Raw genomic sequence first — 16,321 nt, forward strand, 5'->3', positions numbered from 1 at the left:
CTCTTCACCATCCATCCTGATGCTGCCAATTGGTCCAGTGGTGAGAATCTTTGTCTTCTTGACATTGAGCCTCAATCCATATTGTAGGCTGCAGTCCCTGACCCTCTGCAGCAAGCACTTCAGGTCCTCCTGAGTTTCAGCAAGCAGGGTTGTGTCATCTGCATAACGCAGATTGTTGATAGATCTTCCACCATAGCTGTCCATATTTCAAAAAGTCCAGCAAACATGTGGTATATGCTTACTACCAAGACCTTTCCAGAGGTCAATAGAGACACAGTTAAGCAATGAGCACTCCACCCCAGGAGGCGCTGTGTGGCCCAGAATCCTCCACCAGGCTGGCTATTCAGGGGGACAGACAGTGATCCATGTCCCAGGTTATTAAATACGCTGGAAATGGAGAACATCCCAATTGTGTCCGTTAAATCAAACTAGGTTGAACAGTTTCTTCCCTCGAGGCATTATTGTTGAGGAATGTCATTTGGGGACAAATCCTACTGTAATGCATTTCTGGGGATTCTAATATGTTTCATAAAATGTGACTTACAATACAGAGGAGTTGAGTTGTAGTGAGAGAGTCCATTTGTCATATAAAGGTCTCCATTGTAATGGGTTTCAAGACATTTTGACTTGCACATTTTTGTTGAGGACTGCAGCCTTCAATATGGATTGACTAGGGATGATAGAAAGAGAATTGAGGCCTCTGAGCTGTGGCGTTGGAGAAGAGTATTGAATATACCATGGAATGCTAAGAGAATGAACAGGTTTGTCCTGGAGAGGGTTAAACCAGGCTGTTCCTTGGAGGTAAGGATTCTGAAGCTTCATCTGACATAATTTGGACATGATGCAAGGAGGGACCAGTCCTTGGAGAGGGATGTTATGTTTGGGAGGGTGGAGGGACAGTGAAGGAGAGGAAGAACCTCGATAAGATGAATTGATTCAGTGCCTGGGGTAATGGGAGTAGGTGTGTCAGAGACAGTAAGATTGGCACAAGACAGAGCAGGGTTTAGGGCTGTTTGTTGTACATAGGGTCACTATGAGTCACAGATGACTTGATGGCACATAACAACAACAACAACAACATTGTTGTTGAATTGGAATAAACTCATAGCTGACCCTCCAGTGAGTTTTCAGTGGCTGCAAACCACGTGGGAGGAGACTGCACATCTTTCTCCAACAGGGCAGCTGGTGGATTTGAACTGCCTGTCTTTGCTTTGGCAACACAACACCCTACCCACGAGGCCACCAGAGTTCCCTCATCATATATAATGACAGCTGTAAAACATGTAAATGACTCTGTGGATATAGATACATGTGCATTGACATACAAATGTCTGACAGTACATACACACCTTCTATGTGATTTATGTGTCTTGTGTCACAATACTATTTATAAACTATCACACTCAACTTGTCCAGAGAATGTTATGAGTTAACCATCAAGGCAGAAATTCATCGTACATCTGAGGGAAATCTTTCACAATCGTATAAGGAACAGCAGAGAAAAAAGGAGGCATTTCTCTTACCAGCGGCCTGAGTTCTGGATGCGTCAGAATATATCCGTTATTTGTGATTGCGAAGGCATAACCGTGAATCCCTAACTGGAAGAGGAAGCGAGAAAGAACCCTTCATTAGCTTGTTCCCCGGTGAATTCACAAAGCATAAAGCAGGACGGCATTTAGTAATTTACAGCTTAAACTTGGCATTCATGGCCCTTATCAGCACAATATTTCATTAAAATGAATGCAAGGCGCTGCTCCTTGACATTTGGTGGAAATGAAGACCTGTCACAGGATAAGCTCAGCAAATAGCACCATTTCAAATGTCACATCCCCAGCGCTGGCATCCAAGGCCCTTACTGGGTTTTTTTAAATCTCTTTAAAAGAAAAACAATTATGCAATTTCATTTTTTTTTAAACAAGTGCATGGCTCACATTTCTGGAAAGACCCCGTGTCCAACTAAAGAGGATTTTACCACCTGAGTGTCCCCTTACAAGAAAAGAAAATGCCTCATGCTGATTTACGTTAAAGTTTCCTACAACTACCACGCCCACCGGGGCCATTTAAAATGTGTCCTCTTTAAGCTTGTCATTTGTTGTGATTCTTCAAGGATGAACGTGTCCCCACCAGCCCATATAGGAGCCTGCCAACCCCTTTTATATCCTTTCGTCTTTACAGCGTGTGACTGCCAAGCTTCTCCACGCATGCCTCCATCCACACACAAAGCCTGGGTCATTTCCTATGCAGAGTCTCACTTAATTTATGTTTTCTGACTAAATGGGACTATGGGAAATAGTTGGAGAGCAATGAAATGTTTTATTAGCTCTAAAAAGTATGTAATCAAATTTAACACTGCACTTATTTAAATAATAATCCCGGCTTTTTGACAATATTTCTATTACACAGTTGACTGCACCCATTGGCTACAATAAATTTACCTACAAATCATTCATGTATTAAAATGGCCTCGGGCATAAAAAACCCTTACTGATTTCTCTCAGAAGAAAGAAAATGCAACCCATTTTTGCTACAGCAGTGAAAAGAGAGGAAGAAATCCTCTATCCCCCGCCCCCCATGAATTATTTCATTATTCTGAGTCTTCTTTGCACTGTCTGTTATTTCTTCCTTTTCCTTAATAGTCTCTGCTGTGCACATTCCTGAAAATGATACCATTAAATGATCCAGACAACAGTTTACAAACCTGTAGTGACCCTGAAGGCTTGTTAGCTTTAAGCATCAAGGTGATGCGAAATGACCTTCTGAGAATTTAACACTAGCAATTAAAAGCTCCCCTTGCACCACATACAGCAAGTATGCGCGTGGTAGTCAAGGACAACAGACATTCTTCTGGAGTCACTTGGCACAGGGAGTTTCCGTAAGACTCAAATCTAATGATAAAAGTCTTCTTCATTATGTTGGGGAAGATAAGCCTGGGATTTTCTATCCTTTGAGATGTAGATCACCTCTTTCATCTGGTCTCTTGGAAAAATGTCAGCCACAGTCAACACTGCATTAATTACAATTATTAGATCTCAATTTAATAATATCCATCAGGTTTTTCACTGGTCCATTCCCCCCCCCCCCCACCTAAGAAGTAGACTTCCTTCCAGATTATCATGTTATCAAGACTAGTCCCTGGAGAAGGACATCGTGCTTGGTACAGTTGAGGGATGGCAACAAAGAGAAGACCCTCCACATTGTTGTGGTTACAACAATGGCTAACAGGTAGACCTCGTTCCAAGGCTCTCTGTCAGATCCAGAGGAAGGATGACTTAGATTAACATAGGCCCATTACCATCTTCCCTGTTGTGTACTTTCTCCCTGCCTTTTCCAGCTCCCTTGTCTGCTGTAACTCTCTTCTACCTCCTAGGCGTCAACAATCACCCATACCTTTTTGATCTCCAGATCTCTGCTCCAGCCTTGGCCTCTCTTCAGTGGCAGATCCAAATACCCGACTGCATACCATCCATCTCTACCTATACACCTTTCAATCCCTTCACATGCATCCGATCCAAAATAGGGTTCTCCTTAAACTTGACCTATGTCCTCTTCTCTTTCACTCAGTAGATGACACCTTTGCCCACCTATACTCCCAAGTTAGAAGTCTGACCATTGGCTTGTCTCTTTAATCTTCAACCTCTCAAGCCAAGTAATCACTAAATCCTGAGAAATCACCTTCTGATGAACTCTTCCTGATTCTACACTGCTACCTTACCATAACAGTACTACCCTAATTCTCTTACTCCAACACTTCTCTATGGATCCTATGAATCTACTTGTCCTCAAAGGTTGGCCTCACCCAAGTCATTACCCCTGTCCATCAAATAAAAAAGCCAAAACTCTAATCACATTGCTGTCCTTCTTAACTCTCTAAGAAGCTCTTTGGTGTGTAAGAGAAAGTCCACGGGCATTCAGGTGTCCCTGGATTCTGGCTCCTATCTATGTCCACAGCCATATCACTCTCCACTTTCTGCACCTCAGGGCACATGGCAACAACAATAACTCGTGTACAATTTTCTTTTCCACCCAGATCCACATTTAGACAGTGCCAACTGTCTACTGAATGGTTCTTTCTCATCTCTTCCTAATTCCTACCCACCTTGTTAACTCAGCTTGGGGGTCATCTCTTAGGAAAGTCTTGACCCTCCCCATAGGGTAATTCTATTACTAATGTCACCATAGACATAAGAATTAATGTTTCACTTCTTTTCATGTCTCCTTTGCAAGGAGGTGGTTGATCTTCCCACCTTCCCCTGCCACATTCTGGACTTTTTAAGGCAGCCTGTGTCCTGTTAGAAGGAGCTCTTTGGAAGCTGCTAACTCACCTATTTTTTTACTCCTCTAGTCTCTAGCACAATAGCTGCACATGGCAGGTACTTTGCTAATGTTTTGTCTATTTAAGGCATTTATCATTTTATCCAAATGCCAACTGTAGATCTGTCAGGCCTGAACTAAGGTAAATTTATTAAATGCACCTAAGTTGGGAAGATGATCTGAAAGAGCGGTCTCATAGCCAACAATCTTGGTACCAGCAGTTAGGAAATCAAAAGATGAGTTGCATTGGGAAAATACGTTGTTAGGGACCTCTCCCAATTGCCAAAGAGCAACAATTCAGTCTAGAGACTAAGGTGAGCCTAACCCAGGCCGTGATCTTCACAATTACTTGCTATGCATTAGAGAGCTAGATGATGACCAAAGATGACAGAAGAATGGATGCCTTTGAGTTATGGGCTAGAGAAGAGTGTATTGAACATACACATCATGGACTTCCAAGAGAACTAACAGGTCTGTCCTAGAAAGGCTGGAATCAAGCTGCTGTTTGGAGGCAAGGATTTTGAGGCTCTGTCTCACATATATTGGGCATGTTGCCAGGAGGGACCAGTCCTTGGAAAAGGACATCATGCTTAGAAGGGTAGAAGAACAGCACAGGACAGGAAGATTCCGAAGGAGAGGAACTGACACAGTAACTGGGGTAGTGAAGGTAAGAGATTGTGAGACTGGCTCAGGATAGAGCAAGTTTCAGAGCTATTGTTCATTGGGTCGATATGAAACATAGTTAACTTGACGGGACACAACAACAACAGGCTCACAGTTGTTCCATCTCAACTCTTGCACCTGCAAGAGTCTTCCTCGCATTATAAAAAGTCTGGTTCAATTATGAGACTATTCCGAGACATAACATTAGAATGGTTTCGATGTGATTGGTTGGCTGGTGGCATATGAAGAAGTGTAACCAGAATGGTCCCTAGAAGCAAGGATGGTGAGACTTCACCTCACGTATTTTTGTATGTTCTCCGGAGGAGGACATGATGTGTGGTAAAGCAGAGGGTCTGTGAAAAAAGAAAAGGGCCCTCAATGAAATGGATTAAGACAGTGGTTGCTATAACGGTTCAGGACTGAATAAGGCTTCATTCTATGCTATGTAGTCTGACTAAGAGTCAGAACAGACTTGACAGTACCAAGTATAACAGGGAGCTCTGGTGGCCTAGTGATTAAAAGCTGTGCTGCAATCTCAAAGGTATGTGGTTCAAACCCAATAGTTGCTCCACAAGAGAAAAAGGGTAATCTCCTTATGCAGTTCACTACCTCTGAAAACCTGCTGGAGGGTCAGTTATGGGTCAGTTCCCACTTGACGGCACACAACAACAATAATCACAACAGATGTAATAAGAGAGCACACCTCAGACAACATTTTTTTGGGGGGGGGGTGAATAGAGTCAAACGTATGTAACACAACAAGGTCCAACATTTGGTTTTGGCCATAAATCAATATGCTGATGACATCCCTAACTCTTATTTTATCCAAAAAAGAACCAGTCTTCCTGTTCAACGTAATGTGCAGCCCCACAGAGTAATAGAGAACAGATCAGACATGAGTTCTTCCAAGACTTGGGGCCGGCCAAAGGGGCCTTCCCCCTGCAGCAGCCCTCCTGGAGACCAGGAACCTGAGAGGGCCAGGGTCTGAGGAAGGAGCCACTTCCCTTCCAAGTAGTGAGACTTGGGCTAATGAAGTGAACTCAATGATTAAATGGCTCGTTATAGCAACCAGAAGCTGTGGAGTCTGGAAATTATTGCTGGGGTGTCTGGAATTCTTAATAAAACTTACAGGGAGTCTGACTGTGTGTGAGAAAATCTAGGAAGCTAAGGGAAGAGAACAAATTCTACCCTTTGGGAAAACCCCCAGAGTCAAGGGCTAGCATATCTTTCCAAGGTGGGAATCAGGGGGCAGGGGTGTGATCCACACCCCACTCCCTAGAGTTCTCCTCCTGCCTATGCCACAGAACCCAGCGTAGCCCTGACTGGCCCTGGTTGACATGCACACCTCTTATGGGAACTAGAGGAGGGACTATTTAGATAAACGCACCTCATACCTGTACCACCGATTTCCAGTTTAGGCATCAGGAAAACATAAAACAGAGCTACCTGTGTTTTAAACACTGCTGGCTGGCTGATGGTCCACTACTGACCTCACTCTATTCTTTTGCTACACTTTGTTGTATTTTTCTTTGAAAGAATCTGAAATGAAAAATGGGACCAAAGATGGAACCTACATCCTTCATAAGAAGGATTTGATGATGATCATGAACGTGAAACCTGCTGTGCCACACAAAGAAGATAACAAAAAAAATGTGTTATGGGCTGCTGTCAAGATGGTCCCTGACTCAAGGCGGCCCCACGTACAACACCGCGGGACACCTTCTGGTTAACTGATGAACTGAAGACCAGACAGCTGCTCTTCATATGGTTTTCAGTGGCTGATATTCAAAAGGAGATTGCCAGCCCTTTCTTTATAGTTCCTCTTAGTCTAGAATCTCTGCTGAAACGGACTCAGCATCAAAGCAATGCTTCAATAGCAACAGTGAGGTCTTCACTGACAGACATGAGGGGCACTGACTGGGAATGGAACCAGGTCTCACACAAGAGAGTTACCCACCAAAACCATCAACTGCTGCTATTAGCATTAACAACAGCATCATCAGTAACATAATCACATGCAGCAATACAGTCAGTCCTTCGTGTAACTGTTGTGCGTTAACATGTATGGATTATGCATTGCTATGATTATGCATTATTGTAATTATTAAGAGAATGACTATGCATTAATTCTAGCATTGTTATTTACTGAGTCCTTATAAGTAGTAGTCAGTCGACAGCACCTAACAACAACAACAACAACTTTACTTCAGCTATTTCTATTAATACTCTCATTGTTCTTAATAGTTACAAGGTCATAGAGATTCAAATGATGGCTCTCCCATTTGCAGGTTTTAACACTTGGCCTGATACTAAAGCTTTTTATGCCTTAGTTTGTCCAACTGTAAACTAGGGTTAATAGCAGTGTCTATTTCTAGGACTCATTAGGACCATAAAGATCTTAGATTGCCTAGCAAAGGAAATGAACTCACAGGGCAATCATTACCAGTGCCACATTTTATTAATGGACAAATCAAGTAGCACCTTGTGTGTGGGTTCCTAGACATTCCTGTGTGCAGGAAAGAGTTTATGGATTGCTCAGAGATGTGTTCGAAGCTCACTGCTTTCTCAGCCCATTTGCCAACCTGAAGATGGCAAGCTCTTCGTTGGGCAGTGAGCCAGCACACCTGGACCCCTGGACATGGGGTTTCAGCAAGATGCTAACTATCTGCGGAACCCACTCTTGGCTTTCGGTCTTTAGGATAATGCATAGTTTCCAGCCCTTGGCTATAGAAATATGTATGAAGTAGGTGTCCTTTCCTGTATCTAGAGATGTCATCCCAGTTTTGAAGCCATGGTGAGTTAAGCTGGTTGTCAGGACTCTGAAAAGGGCATTAAGATTTTAGAGGATCTTCACACTGAAGTGCATCAAGACTGGCTTGGAAGACCATCAAAGGTTTATTGTATCTGCACAGACTTGCAGAAACTTGAATAGACTCATGTTTCTCAGACTAAGATTAAGATTAAGTAGGTCCATATATATACTGCTTGTATATCTGCTCAGTTCATATTCTGTAAAAAGGAATTCGCTCCTCAGAATAGCACTGGAAGGGCTTTTATGCTTCATCTTCTCCTCATCAGTATGGAAAGTACACTACCCACCCCAAATTCACGCCCACGCAGAACCTGTGAATGTTCCCGTATTTGGAAATAGCGTAAGGGTGCTCTTGGACTGTACGTCATTCTCTACAGGAAAGGCTGTTATTTCAAGTTGGGCTTTTATTCCCCACTGAAGGGAGGCCAGTTTGTACTGCTTCCTGACAAGTAAGTTTAGGGTCTTGATTAGTGGAATTGACAACTAATCCATGATCTTATCTATGAGGAACCTATCCTGAACCTGAATTTCTGTTGGGAGAAAAAAAAAATTATAGATCTGGCTTGTGAGATGAAAAAAATAAAAAGTGCTGAGGGTGCTCTTGGAAATAGCTTCTTTTCAGATAATACCACGTTGTCATGAGATCAAACTGGGTTAGCGTGGACATTACATCCGGTGGTTACTTTCCTTACAAGAAGAGTGAAATGTGGACACAGGGGCCCAGGGGATACAGGCAAAGGAGAAGGCTGAATGACGACGAAGGCCGAGAATGGCGTGATGCTCCAATAGGGAACGACATACAAAGGAGTCCCTGCAACCATCAGAAGCCAGGAAAAGACTTGGGTCCGATTCTCCCTCAGAGCCTCCAAAAGGAAGCAACCCTGATCACCCTTTGATTTCTGACTTCTGGTCTCTTGAACTGTCAGATAAAAGAACCATGTTGTTGGCACAGCCCATAGGGAGAGAGTTACTAACTCAAAGACTGCATCTCTGGGAGTTCAAATCCACCAAGGACTCCACATGAGAAAGATGGGAAGTCTCCTCCCAGGAGATGTATCGTTTCCAAATAATCACTGGGAGATCAGCTACGAGTCAGTTCCAACTGGACAGCAATGATTGAGAGTTGAACTTGTGGTACCTTGTTAGAGCAGTCCTGGGGCACCAATGGAACTGATGATAAAATAATCTAAATGTCCACCCCTTTTAAGGTGATTCATTACCTTGTATTTGGGAATGGTCTTCAGAAGTTCTTTCACCGGGACATCTGTGCCAACCACGCCGAGAAGAATGCCTTTTGATCTCTATGGTAAACAGGAAGTAAAAAAAAAAAGAGTATGTTAATTCAGCAGGAGAAACAGAACCTCCTGAGAAGTGACACATCACAGATCACTGAGTGGCACCTGCTCAGCTTCGCAGAGATGGAGATTTAACCTACATCTCCAAGTAGGATCATCTTCTATGCCACTGCCCCCATTCAAAATATTACTCTGCAAGGATATTAACTTCTCAGGCCGAACTTCAAATGCCACATGGGCCAACTCACACTCACACTCTAATAATGCTCCTCCTCTGTATCTTGAAAATGAGAAATAAAATCAACACCAGTAGCTAAGGGCTGGAATCATGAATTAGTTTCTCTTATGCAGGTTTTTACCTAGGATAGGCAGCATGTCTTTCTCTACACTGTCATCTGGTGCCCAGAAGACAGAGACAGAAAGAGAGAAAGAAACAGGGGCGGGGGGAGAGGGAGAGGATGGGAGGAGAGAGAGAGAGAGAGGGAGAGGTGGAGAGAGAGAATGCATGCGCAAGAGAGAGTGAGAGCATGAGCGAGCTCGAGAGAAGGAGAGGGACAGAGAGAGGGGAAGAGAAAGAGAGACAGAGAGACGGGGTGGTGGGGGAGAAGGGAGAGAGGAGAGGGAGAGAGTGTGCACGAGCACGTGAGCGAGCCAGCCATGTGAAGACAGAGGCAGAGATTGGAGGGTACTGCCACAGGCCAGAGAGGTAAGGAAGGAGCCTCCCCTAGAGCTGCCTTCCCAATACCTTGGCTGTGGACTGACTTCTGGTGTCCAGAACTGTATGAGCATAAACTTACATTCATTAGAGCCACTCAATCTGTGATACTTTGTTCTGTTAGCCGCAGGAGATGAATACAAGACAGTTTACTATAAAACAGAGATGTCTTCTTACCACGGATTCTCTCTGGGGTTTGTTCCTCCTGCAGTCATTTGACACTCTTTGAAGGTGTTACACTTGTAAAATGATGCTTGCTTGAATCCCTCACCTGTCCATGTGTTTTTAGAAGGCCAGGTGGTGCAATGGTTAAGAACTCTGCTGTACAGTCAAAGATTGGTATGTCAAAACGACAAGCTGATCCAACAGAGAAGAGACCTGACTATCTGCTCCCATGAAGGTCAAGGCCCAGGGGAGGTCTATAGGGGGTCTACTCTGTCCTTCAAGGGCAGCACGAGCTGGAATGGACTCAGTGGCACAAAACCACAACAACACATTTGACTGAGTGAGTCTGTCAGCAGGAACAAAGAGTAAGAGAAAACTCACAAACTCTCTCTCCTCTGGGGAGAAAAAAGGCACCAGAAAAAGAAATGATTTGATAATACAACTGGTCTATCATCGAGAAGGGAGTGTGGCCACTGTACTCACGGTTTCGTTCTGCTTACTAAACACGGGCATGGCCACTGTGGTCATCAGGACGAGGCCCTGGTCATCGGCAAGCTGGGTGGAGAGAGAAATGCTGGTTATTGAGAGCAGCCTGTCGGGCACTGGTGTGGAAGCCATCCTCCTTGGCTGGCATAGTCTCTGTGAGCAGGGGCCACGGGGATGGGATCTACCCGCTCACGCCTTTGGCCCCGAAGGAGCTCAATGCCGCTCTACCCTGATTCGCAGGCGAGGATGTAGACCTCCAGCTGGGAAAACGAGTTCAGTAGCCATCAGGCGCTCCAGCTGTTCTGTTTGCTGTTTTCAGCCATTTTTGCTGAAATAGGGCCTTGTTTGATCTTAGTGATTACTTTTATTTTATTACCACTGATTGATTTTATGCTCTTACAGACATTTATGTTCATTCTAGGAGGTATTAAAGCGCCTTCTTGAACTGAAAACTAAAGAACAGTTAGCAAGAATCTGAGAGGTCTTAGAAGCCGCCCCCGCTGGAAATAATGGAAGTTGGATGTGTTTACTGTGCTCAGGGTAGCCATGTCCAGGCCCTCTGGGACATCGAAAATCTGTCTACCAGGCCCAGAGAGGAATCAAATGAAACCAAAAGCAAGTAAAAAGAGAAAAAAATAACACAATCACAGGATTTTTAAGTCATTGCGAAGAAGCCCAGCATCTTCCCTGGAACAACAACTTCTTAGTGCTGATGACACTCCCTCCCTCCTTCTTTCAATTACATGAAGTTACACTGAGACTCAGGATCAGATTGGAGTTTCACAGAGTGTTGGGGTCAGGCGGGGAACTCAGCCCCAGTAAGGAATGGGGAAGTAGTCCCATAACACAGCATGCCTTGGTCCAAGTCAAACCTGGATCTGATTCTTAGATCATATGACCTTAAGGATCCTTTCCAGGTAGAAAATCACACATTATAACCCAGCATTGCCATGAAAATGACATCTGAAACAGCCCAGCATACTACCTGGCATATGCAAGTTCCCCAGGAGGCAAAGTGCCTTTCTCTGCCTTCAAGGTCACAAGGCTGAGTCCAAAGCCAAGCCCTGGAATCTGAGTCAAGACCTGGGACAGCGTTACCAAACACCAGAAATGCTGTTTCAAGGCTGCCGGGAGAAGGAGGCTTGCAAGTTTCACACGGCCTGTTCAGATTTCAAGTGAAGCGTTCTGTAAAAGGGAACCCACCATTTCCAACCGGAAGGTGTTTTAAACGGTCTTCCTTCAGAGCTTTCAATCTCACTGCTGTCGAGTGGCAGCCAACGCAGAGTTGACCAGCTAGCAGGTTTTGGGGGTGGCTATAAATCATGCAAGAAGTGAAGGCCCAGTTTTCTCCTGGGAAAAGAGATGAGTTCAAACTGCCAGAGGGGTGCCACCTCCGGGGAATCTGTGCAACCCCTTGCAGACTACGTCCCCAGAGCTCCTGCTGTAGCTTTAGTTCCACAAAATAATCAGGTGCTGCTCCCTTAAGCCTTTCAGGAAGTTGTATTACAAAGAGAAGTGTCTGGAATCTAAACATCGGAATTTCCTAGAGATTAGCTGGCATGCTGGGTAAAAGCCATCAAACTCATCCCATCTTCCAGCATCCCCCTGGCCTTTGAAAGATTCTCTAAGCTTTAAGGGCCCAGATTTGTAATGTGGCCCCTGGGAGATTAACGTCTGACCCTGAACGCGTGTTAGAAACACATCATCTCAGGCCCACCTCCACTTGCTGAATCTGAATCTTCCTTTTAGTAATTAGCATGTCTACGAGATCAAGGCTGTGGCTGTGTGTTGTTATGAGGCTGGAAACTGTGCTGCTGGAGTGCAAATAATCAAACAGGTCACCCACGCGGGGATTGTTTTTAACAGAACTTGCAGACTATAAAACTAGGAAGAAAGGTCTGGTCATCTACTTCTAAAAATCAGCAAATTAAAACACTATGGATCACAGAAAAATATTATCTCTCAACATAGTGGCACTTTGGGCTGAAAAACACTCAAAAAACCAGAGTGGCCGCAACAGTTCACTGACACATGCTGTTGACTGTGTAGATGGTGAAGTCTTGTGAAACATTTCGCTCTTTGTACACGGGGGTGGGGGGGAGGGGTCAAAGCCAAATGGACAGCAAGCAGTGACAACATGCACATAAAAGTTCACGAGGAGCTCAAACCCATAGCTGTGAAGTTGGAACTGACTCACCGCTGACCCAATCATGTGGGCGGAAACTGCTTATCTTTCTCCCAAGCACTTCTGCAGGCAAACCTTCCCATCTCATCCCCAGAAATCACCCTGATGTCTAAAGAGAAGCTGGCATGGATTGGGAACAACCCCAACAAGGACAGAGGGTGTCATATTATTATTAAGACTACAGAGCCCTCTTCTTATTCTCCCAGAAGGGCTACTGAGAGAATCCAGTAACAGGAAACAGCAGTCATGCTTTTTCCTCTCTGTGAAACTACCCTACCCCCAATTTTCCAGAAATAATGATCTGAGACCCCAGCCCACTTCCCTATCTTGAAGGAAGCATCTATATGCATCCCATTCCCCAGTCCCCATGTTGTTGTTGTTGTTATGTGCCATCGAGTCGCTTGCGACTCATAGCGACCCTATGTACAAGAGCCCTAAACGCTGTTCTATCCTGTGCCAACCTCGGTGTTTCAAACACACTCATTCCCACCACTCCACTCACAGAATCAATCCATCTCATCGAGGGCCTTCCGTCCCTCCACTCTCCCAAGCATGATGTCCCTCTCCAAGGACCAGTCCCTCCTTGCAACATGCCCAAAATATGTCAGATGAAGCTTCAGAATCCTTGACTCCAAGGAACATTCTGGCTTCACCCTCTCCAGGACAAACCTGTTTGTTCTCCTAGCAGTCCATGGTATATTCAACACTTTTCTCTAGCACCACAGCTCAAAGGCATCAATGCTCTTTCTATCATCCCTATTCATTGTCTAACTCTCTGATGCATAGCACGTAATTGCAAAGACCATAGCCTGGATCAGGTGCACCTTAGTCTCCAGCCTGATGTCATTGCTCTTCAGTACTCTTGAGAGGTCCCTCATAGCTGGCTTTCCTAGTGCAATTCATCTCCTGATTTCCTGGCTAAGAAAGTATAAAATCCCCCTCTAACTCCTACTGGGAGCTAGTTTGCTTGAGAGCCAGACTGGCAGTTTCTCCTTAACAAACTTTCTTGGCCCGCATTGGGTTCTGTACTTCCTCGACAACCTTACAATTTTACCACATTACAGTAAAATGAATCTCTGTTCCCCCATTACAAGCAAAACAAGACAAGAATCTCATGGTCCTTCAAAGAGAATTCATTGTAATCACACTAAGAATTCATTGTAATCACATGATTCCTGGTGGTAATCTATATTTATCAATGACAAAATACCAACAACTGTGTCATGACATGGAAATTTTGTTTTGTTTTACACTGACATATATCCTTGTAAAAAAAAATAAAATGTTTAACAGTTTATGGAAAGATGGCATTAGTCTTACGAAAAATACTAGTATACTATGGCCGCTATGTGGGATGTAGAAGTTCACTTTCAAAGGCAAGACCAGCCCACAGTAAACATATCTCTCAGAATAAAGTCTTTCCATATTCTAGTTCCTTGATGAATCCTTAATTCTATAAAGAAAATGGATTTGAACTCATCCATAATCCCAGGCAACTTCCACTTTGCAACAGAAATCAAAATTTCAAGCAATGTCAATATGTATCATGGCTGACATAAAAAACATACCACTGACAATAATCAGAAATTATGTTTGGTTTTGTTCTTTTTTTAAATATTGTTTCACTTGCAACCAGTAAAAATCAGTTCTAAATCACTGGCAATTGCCCTGGCACAAACTCAAGATCATAGAGGACACTAACTTCTAAACATTCAACCAGAACGTAGTAGCTACTCAACTCGGGGGTGATTTTCAATAGTGATTAATACATCATTACTTTTTCTAAAATAGTTCCGTAGTATAGTAAAGCCCATTAAAGACAGAACCTATGCAAGGTAGCAACGTATTGTTGTTTCTTGTTGAGTATCGTGGAGTCGGAACTGACCCACAGCTTTCCCTCTGGCGGGTTTTCAGATGCAACGATTTCTACTGAAGTGTATGACAGGAAAGTGTTAAGATTGTCCCTTGTCAAAGGCAGACAACTCATGAAAGTCAGAAAAGCAAGGCAGGCCTGCTCTCTGGCTCTCAGTTTCTCCAGTACTGCACTCCTTCTCTTCCAACCAGTCTCAGGTACACAAAGGAAATGTTCTGAACTCAGTGTAGCCCCTGGCCACACATGCAGTTTGCTTGAACCTGAGGTACTCTTCTCCAGTGACGGTAGTGGGGCAAGGGCTTGGGACAGAAGGGTCAGTTCAGGTCCAAATGTCAACCAGCTTGGCCAAAACGCCAGCCTTTAACTTCCCAATGCCCACCAGTCAGTGTCTATCAAAATGGTCCTGAGAGCTGGCTGGAGTCTGGGATCATCCGCAAAGCATGAAGCTGTTCTTCTTTCTGTTGTTCTTCACTCCGCACGGACCAGCTCCCTCATTCCTAGTCTCCAGGGATCTGTGCCCTGGGGGGGTTATAACACAGCACTGAGAGGGGACATCAATTTGCAAGTTCCCTTACGCTGCAGGCCCTTTATGATCAAAAGGCACTCTGTCCGCCTGCCATAGGAAACAGCAGTCAGTGGCAAGAGTTTTATTTGTAGACCACCAAGCAGAAAGTTATGCAGCCAACCATAGCCAGGAGCCTTCCATCCCCACGCGGTAGGGGGTCTCTGTTTTTCTGTGGCCCCACAACCTGCAGCGGCTGCAGAGCCAAGAGCTGCCCCTTATGATTCATACACATGGCTTCCAAGAAAAACGCAGACACAAAGTCAACAGTCATTTTCCAAAGGAGAGGGAATTGGGGGTGGTGGTGTCATACCATGGTCCATGTGGGCAAAATCCCATTAACTCAAGTCCAAGTGGGAATCTTAAAACGAACTGCCATTCAATTACACTTGCCCAGGCTTTGAACAGGCCTCTGGATGACTTGGTTGCGGTGCTCTGCTGTACAATAATTGTATATTATTCCATAGCCTTCATTTCCTACGCTACATAATGGGGACTGTTCGGGTATCAAAGAGAATGATGAATAATAATACTGAACATCTGGCTTATAAAACACAGACTTGCTCAACAGATTGGCTGCTTCCTGTCAGCTCCTCAAGTTATCATGTATGTAGACTCATATGAATATGCATTTGGATTCCTGTGCAAATACAAGGAGAAACACCAGCCCTTGATTCCAGGTTCCTCACCAAGGGCCGTAGTCAGCACTGTGCACAGTCAAGGAGGTGGCCTGTGGTAGGATAACACCACTCTGAGAACAGAAGCTTGTTGCAGCTCTAGTCATTAATTGTCTTACCCAATGCTTTCCACAATGACCATCACCTACATGCCATGACCATAAGAAATGTGCCTGGTTCCCTGTTGGGTGGCAAGAAGGCATCTAGAAATAAGACGTCTCGTTCTCAAGGAACCCACGTTCATTTGTGGAGCTACACAAGCTAATGCGGTAGAGGAAGAAGAGACGACTTGCAGTAAGGGAGACCAGCAGGCCTCAGTTCTTTGGCAATTTGGATCTACAAGCTGCTGTGTGGAAAAAAGATGTGCAAAACGCTTCCCAAGGTGATTTACAGCCTCAGAAATCCAATGGAAGGTCAGCTAAGAGTCAGCTCCACCCTGAGGCCAATGAGAACTTAAGCGAACACAGAAACGTCCAGCATCAATTGTTATCTCTTAGGATTTGTTAGTTGAAGAACAAACTCTGTTATAGTTTCTTCCTTTCATTCCTCCTTTCCTTCCTCTTTCCTCTCCTCTCCT

The 16,321-nt window shown here is 44.4% G+C and overlaps 1 protein-coding gene across 1 annotated transcript in view; it reads right to left on the reverse strand.

Annotated features, from left to right (window-relative positions):
* The window catches only part of CACNA2D3 (calcium channel, voltage-dependent, alpha 2/delta subunit 3), a 1,138,585-nt gene that overhangs the window by 290,656 nt on the left and 831,608 nt on the right, over positions 1 to 16,321 (reverse strand). The window contains exons 15-17 of the mRNA XM_006892223.1: positions 10,445 to 10,516; positions 9,007 to 9,087; positions 1,524 to 1,598 (exon numbers count right to left, since the gene is read on the reverse strand). Of these exons, the coding sequence (XP_006892285.1) occupies positions 1,524 to 1,598; positions 9,007 to 9,087; positions 10,445 to 10,516 (228 nt within the window). The remainder of the gene's footprint in view (positions 1 to 1,523; positions 1,599 to 9,006; positions 9,088 to 10,444; positions 10,517 to 16,321) is intronic.

This window comes from Elephantulus edwardii, unplaced genomic scaffold (genome assembly GCF_000299155.1).
Source record: "Elephantulus edwardii isolate Elephantulus edwardi_28Jun2011 unplaced genomic scaffold, EleEdw1.0 scaffold00113, whole genome shotgun sequence".
In the NCBI taxonomy this organism is placed as follows: Eukaryota; Metazoa; Chordata; class Mammalia; order Macroscelidea; family Macroscelididae; genus Elephantulus; species Elephantulus edwardii.